The 17,500-nt window shown below is 44.9% G+C and overlaps 1 protein-coding gene across 2 annotated transcripts in view; it reads right to left on the bottom strand.

Moving 5' to 3' along the window:
* Positions 1-7,154: 7,154 nt before the first annotated feature.
* LOC309481112 (sodium/hydrogen exchanger 9B2) overlaps positions 7,155-17,500 on the bottom strand; it is a 16,787-nt gene continuing 6,441 nt past the window's right edge. The window contains exons 10-13 of one of the 2 annotated variants that reach the window (XM_082145925.1): positions 11,806-11,942; positions 11,492-11,656; positions 11,284-11,335; positions 7,155-7,329 (exon numbers count right to left, since the gene is read on the bottom strand). In XM_082145925.1, the coding sequence (XP_082002051.1) occupies positions 7,280-7,329; positions 11,284-11,335; positions 11,492-11,656; positions 11,806-11,942 (404 nt within the window). In that variant the 3' untranslated portion in view covers positions 7,155-7,279. Of the gene's footprint in view, positions 7,330-11,283; positions 11,336-11,457; positions 11,657-11,805; positions 11,943-17,500 lie in introns of both variants that reach the window. The other variant, XM_082145926.1, reaches the window with a different exon arrangement.

The raw sequence follows: 17,500 nt of genomic DNA, 5'->3' as shown, positions 1-17,500 counted from the left end.
AATTAATTTTATGTTCCCTTTAACGTGTATTTATTTATTTATATTTTCATTTATTTATTCATTCATTTTGCGGGTTCGGGCCACATAAGTGTGTGTCTGAAACGTGAAACTGATCATTATGACATGAAATTGAAATAATGAGTTAAAAATACGCAATTTATTGTGTAGATTTCTTACTCACTGTCATAATTTCGACTTTTATGTTATAATTACGTCTTTTCTATCATACTTTGATATAATTTGATGTAAAACAGGCTTGGCTTCCATATTAAAGGTTATAAGGTTGTTTGACTAGAAAGAGTCTCTGTGTTTATGACCGTGTTTCTCACGCTGTGATCGGGGTGTGAATCTCCTCACGCGCTCCCGCGAGCTTTGACACCCTCCGCGCGCTATTGTTCACGCGCGTTAAAGCTCCATTAAAGCTCGCGCTCTCAGGTGAGATGAGAGACAGTAGCGGAGGTGACGGTAACACGAGAAACACACACACACACACACACACACACACACACACACACACTCACAAAGACACGCACGCAGGTACACTCACTCACAAACACACTCTCTCTCTCTCACACACACACACACACACACACACACACTCTCTCTCTCTCTCTCTCTCTCTCTCTCTCTCTCTCACACACTCTCTCTCACACACTCTCTCTCTCTCTCTCTCACACACACACACACACACACACACACACACACACATAGAAACTCATCAAAGAGAGAGAGAGAGAGAGAGAGAGAGAGAGAGAGAGAGAGAGAGAGAGAGAGAGAGGGCTGCTGTGTGTAAAGTGAGTTTCACTGGTGTGTAATGTTGTATTGTGTGAAGTGTTACTGCAGTCCCTCCCTGTTTCACACACAGTATGTGTGTGTGTGTGTGTGTGTGTGTGTGTGTGTGTAACTCTATGACTTGATTTGTCCATCAGATCTGTGTTACTGTGAGCGCTCAGCTGTTAACACAGACACAGAAACTTTACTTCGTTTAAAAGTGCAACAATTAATTGTGATTCATTATTATAATTATTTTAACCTTTTGAGAGCCTTAATGTCACATGTTCTCTTTTATATGTGTAACGAAACAATCTGACCTGGACGTGTGTGATCTGCTGTCCACACATCACTGAGGAGGAGGATGAGGAGGATGATGAAGATGAAGGGGATGATGATGAGGATGATGAAGGGGATGATGAGGATGAAGGGGATGATGATGAGGATGATGAAGGGGATGATGATGAGGATGATGTGGATGATGATGATGATGGTGATGATGAAGATGAAGGGGGTGATGATAAGGATCTGTCTATCAATAACTGTGTCAATGTTGAAAAGTGAATCAGTTCATCAGTTCAATAAGTAGCAAGAATTCAGGAGAGTCCAAGGCACTCTCTTTAGAAAGGTAAAACAGCCTTTATTGTCATGACTTGCTCGTCTTTAACCCTTTAACACACTTCTTTAAGAGACTCGACAGGGTTAGATGTCCTCGGCTGATGAACTCTGTGTTGTTTAACTGACGAAAGGTTCCCCAGATTACCACAGCACCGCCTCTATCTGCACCTAATCACTACATCACTGTCTTATGAGAGCATTCCCCAAGCCTTCTCTCCAGTGTGGGACAGAGGACTCTGCCTGGGGGATCTTTCATGTTTAAACTTTCAATATCATAATTCACCTTTTCAGCAAATGTATGTAATGCTGTACCCTGAGCCGTGGGCAGAAGAAGCCACTGATGTGGAGAGAGAGAGAGTGACACACCGCCGTACGACATCATGTCGAGTCCCCTTCATTTATACAGCGCTTTAACAATATAGATGTTTCACAGCAGCTTAACAGTGATAATAGGAGATTACAGTAACAGAGAGTGTTTAGGCTTTACAGCAGATCTAGAATAAAGTTATTGTCCAGATAAAGTTAGTTTTGATTGATTCACTTCCGTTGTAAAGATCATTAGTTATTAACTTAGGGGCCTTTAACACACACCGTTCTCACAGAAAACCCTTAATGTGCTCCGGCCGCTCATTCACACACACTCTGGAGCTGGAGAACACACACTCTGGAGCTGGAGAACACACACTCTGGAGCTGGAGAACACACACTCTGGAGCTGGAGAGAACACACACTCTGGAGCTGGAGAACACACACTCTGGAGCTGGAGAGAACACACACTCTGGAGCTGGAGAACACACTCTGGAGCTGGAGAACACACACTCTGGAGCTCGAGAACACACACTCTGGAGCTGGAGAACACACACTCTGGAGCTGGAGAACACACACTCTGGAGCTGGAGAACACACACTCTGGAGCTGGAGAACACACTCTGGAGCTGGAGAACACACACTCTGGAGCTCGAGAACACACACTCTGGAGCTGGAGAACACACACTCTGGAGCTGGAGAACACACACTCTGGAGCTGGAGAACACACACTCTGGAGCTGGAGAACACACTCTGGAGCTGGAGAACACACACTCTGGAGCTGGAGAACACACACTCTGGAGCTGGAGAACACACACTCTGGAGCTGGAGAACACACACTCTGGAGCTGGAGAACACACTCTGGAGCTGGAGAACACACACTCTGGAGCTGGAGAACACACACTCTGGAGCTGGAGAACACACTCTCTGGAGCTGGAGAACACACTCTCTGGAGCTGGAGAACACACTCTGGAGCTGGAGAACACACACTCTGGAGCTGGAGAACACACTCTGGAGCTGGAGAACACACACTCTGGAGCTGGAGAACACACACTCTGGAGCTCGAGAACACACACTCTGGAGCTGGAGAACACACACTCTGGAGCTGGAGAACACACTCTGGAGCTGGAGAACACACACTCTGGAGCTCGAGAACACACACTCTGGAGCTGGAGAACACACACTCTGGAGCTGGAGAACACACACTCTGGAGCTGGAGAACACACACTCTGGAGCTGGAGAACACACTCTGGAGCTGGAGAACACACACTCTGGAGCTGGAGAACACACACTCTGGAGCTGGAGAACACACACTCTGGAGCTGGAGAACACACACTCTGGAGCTGGAGAACACACTCTGGAGCTGGAGAACACACACTCTGGAGCTGGAGAACACACACTCTGGAGCTGGAGAACACACTCTCTGGAGCTGGAGAACACACTCTCTGGAGCTGGAGAACACACTCTGGAGCTGGAGAACACACACTCTGGAGCTGGAGAACACACTCTGGAGCTGGAGAACACACACTCTGGAGCTCGAGAACACACACTCTGGAGCTCGAGAACACACACTCTGGAGCTGGAGAACACACACTCTGGAGCTGGAGAACACACTCTGGAGCTGGAGAACACACACTCTGGAGCTGGAGAACACACTCTGGAGCTGGAGAACACACACTCTGGAGCTCGAGAACACACACTCTGGAGCTGGAGAACACACACTCTGGAGCTGGAGAACACACACTCTGGAGCTGGAGAACACACTCTGGAGCTGGAGAACACACACTCTGGAGCTGGAGAACACACACTCTGGAGCTGGAGAACACACACTCTGGAGCTGGAGAACACACACTCTGGAGCTGGAGAACACACACTCTGGAGCTGGAGAACACACACTCTGGAGCTGGAGAACACACACTCTGGAGCTGGAGAACACACACTCTGGAGCTCGAGAACACACACTCTGAAACTGGTCCCAAGATTCAAGTCTTGAAATAAAAAATTAAATAAAGGTAATCTCTGTGCAAACCTCAAAAACACAAACCCGTGAAAACGGTGAGGGCACATGCTTGGATATATGTGTGTGCGCAGGCGTGTCTTTCTTTACAAACTGACCTCAACAAATTACTCGTCTGGCCTTAAAAATGTATAATACAGAATTATTTATCGCTTCCGCATATCCACTCGAACTGGAATTATTTTGACAAGGTTTAATGAGCTCAGCGGTGAAGGGAAGGAGGTGTTCGCAGGGTCAGCGGCGCAGAGGGGTCGTGATCAGGACATGGAGATATGCTGGAGGTGTGTGTTCCTCAGGGAGAAAACTCTCGTCTCAGATCGTCCCAGATCGTCTCAGATCGTCCCAGATCGTCTCAGATCGTCCCAGATCGTCTCAAAACGTCCCAGATCGTCCCAGATCGTCTCAGATCGTCCCAGATCGTCTCAGATCGTCTCAAATCGTCCCAGATCGTCCCAGATCGTCTCAAATCGTCCCAGATCGTCCCAGATCGTCTCAAAACGTCCCAGATCGTCCCAGATCGTCCCAGATCGTCTCAAATCGTCCCAGATCGTCTCAGATCGTCTCAGATCGTCCCAGAACGTCTCAGATCATCTCAGATCGTCTCAGATCTTCTCAGATCGTCTCAGATCGTCTCAGATCTTCTCAGATCGTCCCAGATCGTCTCAGATCGTCCCAGAACGTCTCAGATCGTCTCAGATCGTCTCAGATCTTCTCAGATCATCTCAGATCATCTCAGATCGTCCCAGATCGTCTCAGATCTTCTCAGATCGTCTCAGATCTTCTCAGATCGTCTCAGATCGTCTCGGATCGTCCCAGAACGTCTCAGATCGTCTCAGATCGTCCCATATCGTCTCAGATCGTCCCAGATCGTCTCATATCGTCTCATATCGTCTCAAATCGTCCCAGATCGTCTCAGATCGTCCCAGATCGTCTCAGATCGTCCCAGATCGTCTCAAATCGTCTCAAATCGTCCCAGATCGTCTCAGATCGTCTCAGATCGTCCCAGATCGTCTCAGATCATCTCAGATCGTCTCAGATCATCCCAGATCGTCTCAGATCTTCTCAGATCGTCTCAGATCATCCCAAAACGTCTCAGATCATCTCAGATCGTCCCAGATCGTCCCAGATCTTCTCAGATCGTCTCAGATCATCCCAGATCGTCTCAGATCGTCCCAGAACGTCTCAGATCGTCCCAGAACGTCTCAGATCATCCCAAAACGTCTCAGATCATCTCAGATCGTCCCAGATCGTCCCAGATCTTCTCAGATCGTCTCAGATCATCCCAGATCGTCTCAGATCGTCCCAGAACGTCTCAGATCGTCCCAGAACGTCTCAGATCGTCCCAGATCGTCTCAGAACGTCTCAGATCGTCTCAGATCGTCTCAGATCATCTCAGAACATCTCAGATCATCTCAGATCGTCTCACTGCTCAGCACTGAAGCATCGTGTCTCGACGGCTGACAGAACAACTGCATGCACACATCAGTGCAGACGGAGGACTCACAGGAGCTGTCACACAGGTGATCAGAGAAGGAGATCTGGCCAACGTTTACGGTTCAAGAACACACAAACTGGTAGAGACTACGCTGAACCGGCAACACGTTCCTAGCAAGATCAAGGACCTCATCTTGGACTATTATAACAACTTCAGATTGAGAGTCACATGTGGGCTGGAGAAGAGCATCATCACCGGCACAATATCAGGCACTCTTTACATGGATGACCTCACTGTCACCTGGACACACACACAATCAATAACAAAATCAGTGTTGCCAAGTTCATCAGTTATGAAACAAATTAAATTCAGCTCAATTTGATTCAATTGAATTCAATAACGGTGTCAATGTTGCAAAGTTGATCAATTATGCAACAAATTCAATTGAGTTCAATTTGATTAAATTCAGCTGAATCAGCCAATGTGGCAAAGTTCAATTATGAAAAGACTCAGTAAGTGAACTCTACAGCATCTCTACAGAAGACAGTAGTGTATTCAGCTCAACAGCTCAAGTTCAGGGAGGTCAAGCACCAAATACTGGATGAAGACATCATGAGCTCAGAATGGTTTAATATCACCGTCTCGTTTCTTTACTCGTCTTCATTTGTGTGTCTGTGGAATATTTCCATCTACACACACACACACACACACACACACACACACACACACACACACACACACACACACACACACACACACACACACACACACACACACACACACACACACACACACACACACACACACACACACACTCGAGAGGCTCGTATATCTGACACACATTAACCTTGAACAAAGACTCAGGCGTGGACAATAGGAGCCCCCAGGGGTCGCCACGGAGACGCACACCCGATGACATCACAACAGGAAGCAGTGGCAGCTCCATTTCCTGTCTGGCTCCAGAGGAGATGTTGATGATGCGTCTGACAGGAGGCCGAATGCCTCACTCATGACATCACTGGTCATGTGACACTGCTAGATCAGCGATGCGCAGACGCTTCTGTCAGTCGGACACCTTTAGATTACCTGGAGAAGTTCATATTTCAACAGTTTAACAAAAGATTCGCATGTTTGGTGATGGTTATTATTAGACTGGTGATCTTCTCTCGGTTCACATCAGGACATCTGTAGCACTTCAACCCATGGACGTGTGTGTGTGTGTGTGTGTGTGTGTGTGTGTGTGTGTGTGTGTGTGAGAGAGATGTGCTCATCGCAGGTCATTAGTGTCACTCACCCACTCAATACCACTGACAAACGACCCACACACACACACACACACACACACTCAATGTGTTTATTGTCTGTGTGTGTGTGTGTGTGTGTGTGTGTGTGTGTGTGTGTGTGTGTGTCGGATCATGTGAATGATGATCTCTTCTCAACATTGACCTCTCTCTCTCTGTCTGTCCTGCTGAAATTCACTCAACACAGACACACACTTCATAAAGAACAGTTCACATCACATCAGACTCCAGCAATCTAACGTATGTGTGTGTGTGTGTGTGTGTGTGTGTGTGCGCGTGCGTGTGTGTGTGCGCGCGTATGTGTGTGTGTGTGTGTGTGTGCGTGCGCGTATGTGTGTGTGTGCGTGCGTGTGCGTATGTGTGTGTGTGTGTGTGTGTGTGCGTGCGTGCGCGTATGTCTTCTCAACTCACATTACTTTGAACATTTAAATAAATGTTACATCTAAAATTCTACAACACTCATAAGATTTTTACACTGTTCAGAACAAACACATCAGACACACAGTTCATGATGATGATGATGAGCGTGTGTGTGTGTGTGTGTGTGTGTGTGTGTGTGTGTGTTGTGTTATTCTGACCTCTAGTGGTTGTAAAGATTATGACACAATCAGATTCAACCCTGGCCATTCAGCACATGCAGATTAACACACACACACACACACACACTTTTTTCACATTTCTACTTGAAAAAACGTCCACACACTCTCTGTGTTTCTCAGTGCTTGTGTTTATTAGCCCGAGAGCTGCTGCCAGATCAGTTTTAATAAAGCTTGGTCCAGCAAATGAAGGTTTAGGTGTGTGAACACCACATCACACAGGACACTGAGATGACTCAGAGCTTGGACTCCAGAGCGTCGACATGAACCTCATACTCACACTGATCTAAAGAGACAAAGAACAACGCATGGCAGTCATTAGAGAGAGAGTGCATGGAAGAATTTTTACTTTTTTCAAACAAACTTTGTTGCATTATTTCCCTGTTCTCTCTGTAAAGCTGATGTGAAACACTGTGTTGTAAAAAGCGCTTTATACATAAAGGAGACTTGACTTGTTAAAGTGGAGATAAAGGCTTCATGCTAATCTACTGTTCTGAAGAAATCCCAATGTGGGGCCGTTTTTACTTTCCAGATCTATTTTAATGAGCTTTTAAAAATGACAACAACTGATCGCATCATCAGCCCATTTCACAGCAACGCTCCTCAGTTTAGTCTGATGAAACAGTAAAGCAGAAATAAAGGCTTCATACTAGGACGACTGCTCTAACTAAATGAAGAATTTGGGCAATTTTTACTTTACCAATATTTTTTTATGAACCCTTGAACTTTGCATATTTGACAATAAACAGGCGCTCATCGCTCCATCAGCTCAATTCACAGGAGTTTTTCTCCATCCCCTCTGATGGTGTGTTAAAGTGGACATGGAGGATTCATACTAGGACGACTGCACTAACACAATCCTAAGTTTGGGCAGTTTTTACTGAAACAATCTTTTTTTATGAACCCTTGAACTTGACAGTTTTGACAAATCACAGATACATTACACCATTAGCCCATTTTGAGTCTGTGATTTTACACCCCATTTGAGGGTGTGTTAAAGCGGACATAAGGGCTTTATACTAGAAAACAAAACAAAAAGGTTTGTAAAAAAGATTGGTACAGTAAAAACTACCCAATTTTTTTATTTTGTTAGAGCAATAGCCCCTAAAAGTCGGCCACAAAAAGGGCTGATGGTAGTTAATGGTTGCGTATTGTCAAATATGCCACGTTCAAGGGTTAATTAAAAAGATTGGTAAAGTATAAACTGTGTCAATTTGTATTTCTCAAGCCCTTGTTTGAAGCCTTATGTCCGCTTTAACACACCCTGAATGTTGGCGGACAAAAGTCAACATGAACTAGTGCAACTGGTGCAATAAGTGCCTTTGTGTGTTGTCAAATATGCCAAGATCAAGGGTTCATAAAGACTGGTGAAGTTAAAACTGTTTAAATGTTTAATGACTACAAACTCCTACTGTCTACTGTCCTGAAGCTAATGGACCAGCAGAGGGGGCACAGAGAGTGTGTTATGAAATGAGCTGAAGTACAGTAGGGGGTTCAGTGTATCATGTGGAACTGCAACTAATAAATGATGCAACAACAAATACAAAAAATCTGGATTTCAAAGGGTCAAAAGCCCCTTTATTAGAGCCTTTGTCAGATTTATTCCACCCTTAAAGGGGAATTCTCTCTTAACTCTGAGTAACTGAGTCACACCGGCGCTACGGATCATCACGTCTTTTAAAGGAGAAGTTCACGCATCCATAACCAACAAATGAATAAGAAGCTGGAGTCAGCATTGTAACATTAATCATTGAACAAACACTGCAAATAGTGCTTTCCTTACTCAGTATTTTTGTCTTGTTTCCAGTCCAAATATCAAAAAATTCTTGAATCAAGAAGCATTTAGTAGATGAGTAAAATGACATAAGATATTAAGTCTTGTTTTCCGGGGGAAATTAATAAACATTAAGTGAGTTTTTGCTTAAAACATGTAAAATGATCTGCAATTGTGGTCAGAAAAATAATCTTGTTTCTGTTTGAATTTCCCCCGGAAAACAAGACTTAATATCTTATGTCATTTTACTACTTTAGTAGTTTGTGTGTTTGTGTGTGTGTGTGTGTGTGTGTACTGCAGTGTGTGTGTGTGTGTGTGTGTGTGTGTGTGTGTGTGTGTGTGTGTGTGTGTGTGTGTGTGTGTGTGTGTGTGTGTGTACTGCAGTGTGTGTGTGTGTGTGTGTGTGTGTGTGTACTGCAGTGTGTGTGTGTGTGTGTGTGTGTGTGTGTACTGCAGTGTGTGTGTGTGTGTGTGTGTGTGTGTACTGCAGTGTGTGTGTGTGTGTGTGTGTGTGTGTGTGTGTGTGTGTTCTGCAGTGTGTGTGTGTGTGTGTGTGTGTGTGTGTGTGTGTGTGTGTGTGTTGCTCACCCTGTGTGTGTGTTCTGCAGTGTGTGTGTTCTGCAGTGTGTGTGTGTGTTGCTCACCCTGTGTGTGTGTGTTCTGCAGTGTGTGTGTTGCTCACCCCGTGTGTGTGTGTGTGTGTGTGTGTGTGTGTTCTGCAGTGTGTGTGTGTTGCTCACCCTGTGTGTGTGTTCTGCAGTGTGTGTGTGTGTGTGTGTGTTCTGCAGTGTGTGTGTGTTGCTCACCCTGTGTGTGTGTGTTCTGCAGTGTGTGTGTGTTCTGCAGTGTGTGTGTGTTGCTCACCCTGTGTGTGTGTGTGTTCTGCAGTGTGTGTGTGTTGCTCACCCTGTGTGTGTGTGTTCTGCAGTGTGTGTGTGTTCTGCAGTGTGTGTGTTGCTCACCCCGTGTGTGTGTTCTGCAGTGTGTGTGTGTGTGTGTGTGTGTTGCTCACCCCGTGTGTGTGTTCTGCAGTGTGTGTGTTGCTCACCCTGTGTGTGTGTGTGTTCTGCAGTGTGTGTGTTGCTCACCCTGTGTGTGTGTGTTCTGCAGTGTGTGTGTGTTGCTCACCCCGTGTGTGTGTTCTGCGGTGTGTGTGTGTGTGTGTGTGTGTTGCTCACCCCGTGTGTGTGTTCTGCAGTGTGTGTGTGTTGCTCACCCCGTGTGTGTGTGTTCTGCAGTGTGTGTGTGTTGCTCACCCTGTGTGTGTGTTCTGCAGTGTGTGTGTTGCTCTCCCTGTGTGTGTGTGTTCTGCAGTGTGTGTGTGTTCTGCAGTGTGTGTGTGTTGCTCACCCCGTGTGTGTGTTCTGCAGTGTGTGTGTGTTGCTCACCCCGTGTGTGTGTGTTCTGCAGTGTGTGTGTTTCTCACCCCGTGTGTGTGTTCTGCAGTGTGTGTGTGTTCTGCAGTGTGTGTGTGTGTTGCTCACCCTGTGTGTGTGTGTTCTGCAGTGTGTGTGTTGCTCACCCCGTGTGTGTGTTCTGCAGTGTGTGTTGCTCACCCTGTGTGTGTGTGTGTGTGTGTTCTGCAGTGTGTGTGTGTTCTGCAGTGTGTGTGTGTGTTCTGCAGTGTGTGTGTTGCTCACCCCGTGTGTGTGTTCTGCAGTGTGTGTGTGTTCTGCAGTGTGTGTGTTGCTCACCCCGTGTGTGTGTGTTCTGCAGTGTGTGTGTGTTGCTCACCCTGTGTGTGTGTGTTGCTCACCCCGTGTGTGTGTTCTGCAGTGTGTGTGTGTTGCTCACCCCGTGTGTGTGTGTTCTGCAGTGTGTGTGTGTTGCTCACCCCGTGTGTGTGTTCTGCAGTGTGTGTTGCTCACCCTGTGTGTGTGTTCTGCAGTGTGTGTGTTGCTCACCCTGTGTGTGTGTGTTCTGCAGTGTGTGTGTTGCTCACCCCGTGTGTGTGTTCTGCAGTGTGTGTGTGTGTTGCTCACCCTGTGTGTGTGTGTGTTCTGCAGTGTGTGTGTGTTCTGCAGTGTGTGTGTGTTGCTCACCCCGTGTGTGTGTGTTCTGCAGTGTGTGTGTTGCTCACCCCGTGTGTGTGTGTTCTGCAGTGTGTGTGTGTTCTGCAGTGTGTGTGTGTTGCTCACCCCGTGTGTGTGTGTTCTGCAGTGTGTGTGTTGCTCACCCCGTGTGTGTGTTCTGCAGTGTGTGTGTGTTTCTCACCCTGTGTGTGTGTGTGTTCTGCAGTGTGTGTGTTGCTCACCCCGTGTGTGTGTGTTCTGCAGTGTGTGTGTGTTCTGCAGTGTGTGTGTGTTGCTCACCCCGTGTGTGTGTGTTCTGCAGTGTGTGTGTTGCTCACCCCGTGTGTGTGTTCTGCAGTGTGTGTGTGTTGCTCACCCTGTGTGTGTGTGTTCTGCAGTGTGTGTGTTGCTCACCCCGTGTGTGTGTGTTCTGCAGTGTGTGTGTGTTGCTCACCCTGTGTGTGTGTGTTCTGCAGTGTGTGTGTGTTCTGCAGTGTGTGTGTGTTGCTCACCCCGTGTGTGTGTTCTGCAGTGTGTGTGTGTTGCTCACCCTGTGTGTGTGTGTTCTGCAGTGTGTGTGTTGCTCACCCCGTGTGTGTGTGTTCTGCAGTGTGTGTGTGTTGCTCACCCTGTGTGTGTGTGTTCTGCAGTGTGTGTGTGTTCTGCTGCAGTAGTTTGGGTCCGGTGAGGCCGATGGCCAGCGCTCCGACCGGCGCCGTGATGAGAATCGCCAGAACCGCCAACGTCAGAACATCCATGCCGTATTTCTGAAGCTGCTCGTCTCCGGCACTGCGGGCCACATCCAGCGCCGTGGAGCCGAGAGCTGCCTGAACACACACACACACACATGCAGGATAGTGCAACAGATGGAAGCAATGATGTCATTTCCTGTTTGGATGACGGATTCAAAAACTTGTCGATAAGTTCTCTGTAAACAAAGCAAAGCTGATTTAATGAAGTGTTCATCAAGGCTCACTTGTACTGTAGCTTTGGGCATCCAGGCCAGAGATATGAAGATCTTCTCCTTCATGTTGAAACCAGCAAACAGAACCACACAGAACGTCACCAACACACGGACCAGCAGACCCACACACAGAGTGGCCACACCCAAGCCTACACACACACACACACACACACACACACACACACACACACACACACACACACGAAGAGAACAGACGTCTGACACTTATCATGTAAAGCGTCTTCCATGTCAGTAAAGCTATCCTGAATCCTTAGAGTTACTCCTCGTGTCCGGAGGAAAACCGGGATCGAGTTCTTGCAGAGACCAGACATTCATGAGGTCCATATCACAGAGCAAGAGAAACAAAGAAAACAATAACATACAACCATAGATTTACATACAACAAACATTATCTAAGAACTTGAGTTCCAGTGCTTCCAGAACCCGGAGGAATACCTTAATATACGATCATTTAAGACCATTATGATTGCATTTCTCGAATCACCCAATCGACACATGAAATTACACATATAATCCTTAACACAACATCAGAACAAGCATACATGCAGAGGTGTCAAGTAACGAAGTACAAATACTTCGTTAACGTTACATTACTTAAGTAGATATTTTGGGTATCTATACTTTACTGGAGTAATTATTTTTCAGACGACTTTTTACTTCTACTCCTTACATTTTCACGCAATTATCTGTACTTTCTACTCCTTACCTTTTAAAAATAGCCTCGTTACTCCTAGTTCATTTCGGCTTGTTTTCATTCCGTCTTGTCGTCGTTTAAAAAAAAAAAATTGGCCAATTACACAAACGGTTAATAGATCTGAGTCCCGCCTCCTGAACACACATCGCTAAACTGATTGGCTTTGTGTTTTCTTTCTATCTTGTGAGAGGCTGTAGTCACATTTGGTTGTGCGAAGCGCCAAAACTTCTCCGAGTCCTAAGGAAACCTAGATGCGGTAAGCGAGGGAGAAATCAACAGTTCTGTGCTCAAGAATACGGGGCAAATCGCGTCAAATATTGATTTGGGGACAGACGTTTTTACAATATAATGACAATCGTAAAATAACACTAACATAATCGTTTGTGTGTGTGTGTGTGTGTGTGTGTGTGTGTGTGTGTGTGTGTGTGTGTGTGTGTGTGTGTGTGTGTGTGTGTGTGTGTGTGTGTGTGCAGGGGCGTAGCACCAAATTTTGGGCCCTGGGTACAAACCATCTTGCTGGGCCCCCGTACCAAATACCATAGTGATACCAATGGGTGGGGTATTGCATTTTTATCATAAAAACACTTAAAATGTAAACAAAATAAGCCACACTCTGATTAATATATTTTTGTTTTATTGTCAAAAGTACAAGATAATTGATGATTATTTGTCTGTTTAAAATAAATGCAGACTATAGAATCACAGGGTACTCTAACCGCCAAACTAGACATTCAGTCTTTGAATTACGTTTTTAAAATAAGTCATTTTCAATCATTAAGATGTGCATTAAACTGAGAACAATCCTGTACTTAATGTAAGAGCGTGCGCGAGCTAATTTGCATAACATTGCGGTAAAATAGGCGCTAACGATCTGTGTTTTCGCGGGTGTTAGATTTTGACAATGGAGGGAAATATACAGTGTTTTCATGTAAACTTCTGACTCTGGGGAGAACTGCAGCAGAAGAGGAGACAAGCTGCGCAGCTGCCTGGAGTGGCAGTGTGTTGAGCTCCCAGCTCCGCCTCCGTCTGCTTCTCACTCCGTTATTTACCCAAACATTGTTTGCTCGCTATGTAGGTTGTGATACTATAAAGTATTGATATATAATTCAAATAAAGTACGAACATAAATGTATGCTATTCTACCTGGAGTAGATATTTATGTTAAAACAATGTCAATGCTCGATGATGCATTTGGAGCTCACCTTTCTTTTCAAAAAACTGAGTGAGCAACTGCTTGCCCTCATTTGCCTTTCTCTCTTTAATCTTCTTTTCTTTTCGTTTTTGAGCCCCTGATTTTCCTTTATTAAGGAAAGACATGACTCTTCCCCTGTCTTCCTAGTTCCTATCACGGCTCACTCCAGCTCCTGTCTCATCAACTGATTCACCGACCGCAGGTCCGCAGCAGAAGCACCTGAACTGCGGGTCGTACCATTTACATTGATTCGAGAGGGGTGGTGGGGCCCTGAACAGCATGAAAATGACTTTTTTTATACCAAACCAGTGCCTAACTACAAGTTTAGTTTTGCACAGGAAGTTTTTTATTTGTACATAAATGCTATACAAATGTTAGTGCATATATATGTATGTATAGAAAACTGACTTCTAAGGGCCCCCCCCCTGCCTCGGGCCCTGGGTACTCGGTACCCTTTACCCCCCCTTTACGACGCCCCTGTGTGTGTGTGTGTGTGTGTGTGTGTGTGTGTGTGTGTGTGTGTGTGTGTGTGTGTTGTGTGTTGCGTGTGCGTGTGCGTGAGCGTGAGAGAGCGAGAGAGAAAGAGTGAGAGAGTGTGTGTGTGTTTGTGTGTGTGTGTGTGTGTGTGTGTGTGTGTGTGCAACTGTACATTATAGGGTCAAAATATCCCCACAAAGATGTCAATATCCGTCAATCAGACTTTTGTTTATTGAAAATGTAAAAATGCAGACAGTTTTCTGTAATAGGTAAGGTTAGTCTATGGGGGCTAGAATACACCGTTTGTTTGTACAGTATAAAAATCATTATGTCTATGGAAAGTCCCCATAAAACATGAAAAAATAACATTGCTTGGTCTTGTTGAAATGAGAGGCCTGTTGATCAAATCATCCCAGTCTCATCAGCTGGACTGAAAGAAGTGTCAGTGCTCTTAGGACACTGAAAGCATGGCTCAGAGGTCACAAGTGACACGACAGTATTGCTGTGTGTCGTGTCCAACAGGACAAACTGGACAGTATTGATGTGAAACATATGCCAACAGTTCATTTCTGTTAAATGATTAGTTCACTTAGTTAAAAATGAAAATTGTGTCATCATTTACTCACTCTCGAGTTGTTTCAAACCAGTTTCTTTCTTCTGCTGAACACAAAAGAAGATATTTTGAAGAATGTCGATAACCAGACAGTTGATGGTAGCCATTGACTTCCATAGTGTTTTTTTTTTGTTTGTTTTTTTCTACTATGGAAGTCATTGGGGTCCATCCACTGTCTGGTTATCGACATTCTTCAAAATATATTATTTTATGTTCATCAGAAGATTTCAAATTCATACAGGATTGAAACAGTTTGAGGGTGAGTAAATGATTTTCATGTTTGGGTGAACTATATCCCTTTAATGAAAGATGCAGACATGTGTTTGGCTTCTTCAAAAAGCAAGGAACAAGACAGTATTGCACTATTGTGCGGAGTAAAGTTAAGTCTCTGTTAAACTGCCACCATGTCTTTATTAGTTATTTGTAACACTACATAATTAAATAATTTACGTATTGTTAAGGTCAATATAGACTAAAAACCTTAATACATTACCCTATTAATTTCCTGATTCTTCAGCTTATTTAGCTTATTTATTTAGAAAATTAATTTTCTATGGGCCTGAATATATATACGGCTGAAACAGGTAGCCTAGTGCATCATCCCAAATTTTTCAACATCAACATTTTAATATAATTATAGTCAAATATGGCCTTTAGAAAAATGTGTTTTTTTGAGGAGCTGGGGTAGTGCACTATATAGGCCCCTGTGGTGCGGCCTTAGCTTTTGTCCTTAATGGCATTTTTTCCTTACATTACTTTTACTTTTATACTTTAAGTAGTTTTGAAACCAGTACTTTTATACTTTTACTTGAGTAAAAAGCTTGAGTTGATACTTCAACTTCTACAGAAGTCTTTTTAAACCCTAGTATCTATACTTCTACTTGAGTAATGAATGTGAATACTTTTGACACCTCTGCATACATGTTAGCACAGCGTACATTAGTTCAGTGACACAGAAAAGTATGACCACAACACAAAAAATGAAACACTAAATTTTCCAAAGATGAGAACAATTAACATGCAAGAACAGCAACAATTAACACTTTTAAGTAGCATTCGTCTATCATCCTTAATACAAGTCAAACTTTTGTGTGTCGTAGAGGTTAGAGTAAGTCCACTTATCTGCCGTCCAGTCAGAAGTAATTCTAGGGGCTCTTCTCTGTCTCAGTGCACACAGCCCCTGACCCTGATCTGCGGGTTCGGCAGTAACTCCGTCAGATGTCCAGTCACTGTTAACTCTGTGAGGAGGTCAAGTGAGTGTTCAGCACAATGTTCTGGAGGAATTTCATCTGAGTGTCAATTCAAAAGTTTGTTTGAGTAGACAGTCTCAACCCTCTGGTCAGCATTAACAGATTCCTCTCTGTCTGTTCGGGTATCAAAGTCCTCATCCAAAAGTAGTGATGTCTCAACATCTCACCGTAGGAACTTGCTGTGGGCATGGCCGTGTCCCATGATGAAACGGCTGCAGATTCACTACATGAAACATGCCAGCATTTTCTCCATTGTCCACGTTGGAAAGTCTGTAATTGACAGTTTCTTAGAAACGCGAAATGGTCCGGCATAAACTGGGGCCAACGTGGCTATAAAGCTGCATCAGCATCAGGTTTGGGGTGGGTCTTAACTCCAAGACCAAGTCATCCACAGAATAGGAAACCGTTCATCGCTTCTTGTCATAGTACTGTTTCTTTCTTGCATGGCTCGCACTTAGATCAGCTCTTGCATGTTCGTGAGTATTCTGCAGGGAAGCTCTCAAACTCTCAGGATCATCTACTCCAGCAGTATTTGGTTGTGTTATCAAATCAAGCAACTCCAATTAGGTTGGAGGTTGGCGCACCGTGTCGGGCAAATATCTCACTCAGAAACTTACTCACCACTTGAGCTGTCGATGAGATGACACTAATTTCTACTCATTTTGAAAAGTAGTCAACAAAGATGATTAGTTGTCACTCTGAGTATGAGGAAGCGGACCCACAAAATCCGATCCTGTGTATTCCCAGTGTTTCATTGGTTTGGTGGGAACCATCAGGCCTGCTGGTTTTCTTTGGCTCGGCTTTGTCAACTGGAACACAGGACGTAATATAACGTATATTTTCACATCTGTCGCCATTTTGGGCCAAAAAAAACTTTGTTTCAGCCTGGCCAGTGTTTTTGTCACACTCAGGTGGCCAGCTGTAGGATGGTGGGATAATATTTGAGTACAGTGGGTCAAATTACAGTTGTTATCACTTGAGCTGCTTCATTGGGTGGAGACTGCAGGTTATCTTAGGGTCCCTGAAATAAAGCAGACCATCATGAATGACATGTTCTTCGTTCCAGACACATCTCGCCCTGTTTCATTCTTCTGCATCAAGGCCACACCAAAGCCCAAGTCACAGTGTGGATGAAGAATGGGCGTGTGAAATCTAACTCAAACGTAAGACAGTTTTTCCAGTAATCCATCGAAGCCTGACAACTGTTGTCCCAGTCGAACAGGGTTTCTTGTACTTTCCTGAATGAAGTGGCTTGGCTTTTTGTGCAGAATTTGGAATGAATCGCCTGTACTAGCTTGTGAGGCCGAGAAATCCTCTCACTTGTTTCGGCGTCCTGAACTCTGTGACCGTTTCCACCTTTCTCGGATCAGGAGAAACGCCATCCGGAGTGACCCTGTATCCAAGTGAAGACGAGTTCACTCAAGCAGAACTGACACTTATTCAGCTGGAGAGTAAGACCA

Source organism: Leuciscus leuciscus (assembly GCF_965113295.1).
Source record: "Leuciscus leuciscus genome assembly, chromosome: 18".
NCBI lineage: Eukaryota > Metazoa > Chordata > Actinopteri > Cypriniformes > Leuciscidae > Leuciscus > Leuciscus leuciscus.
This window is presented reverse-complemented; position numbering and strand designations above follow the sequence as displayed.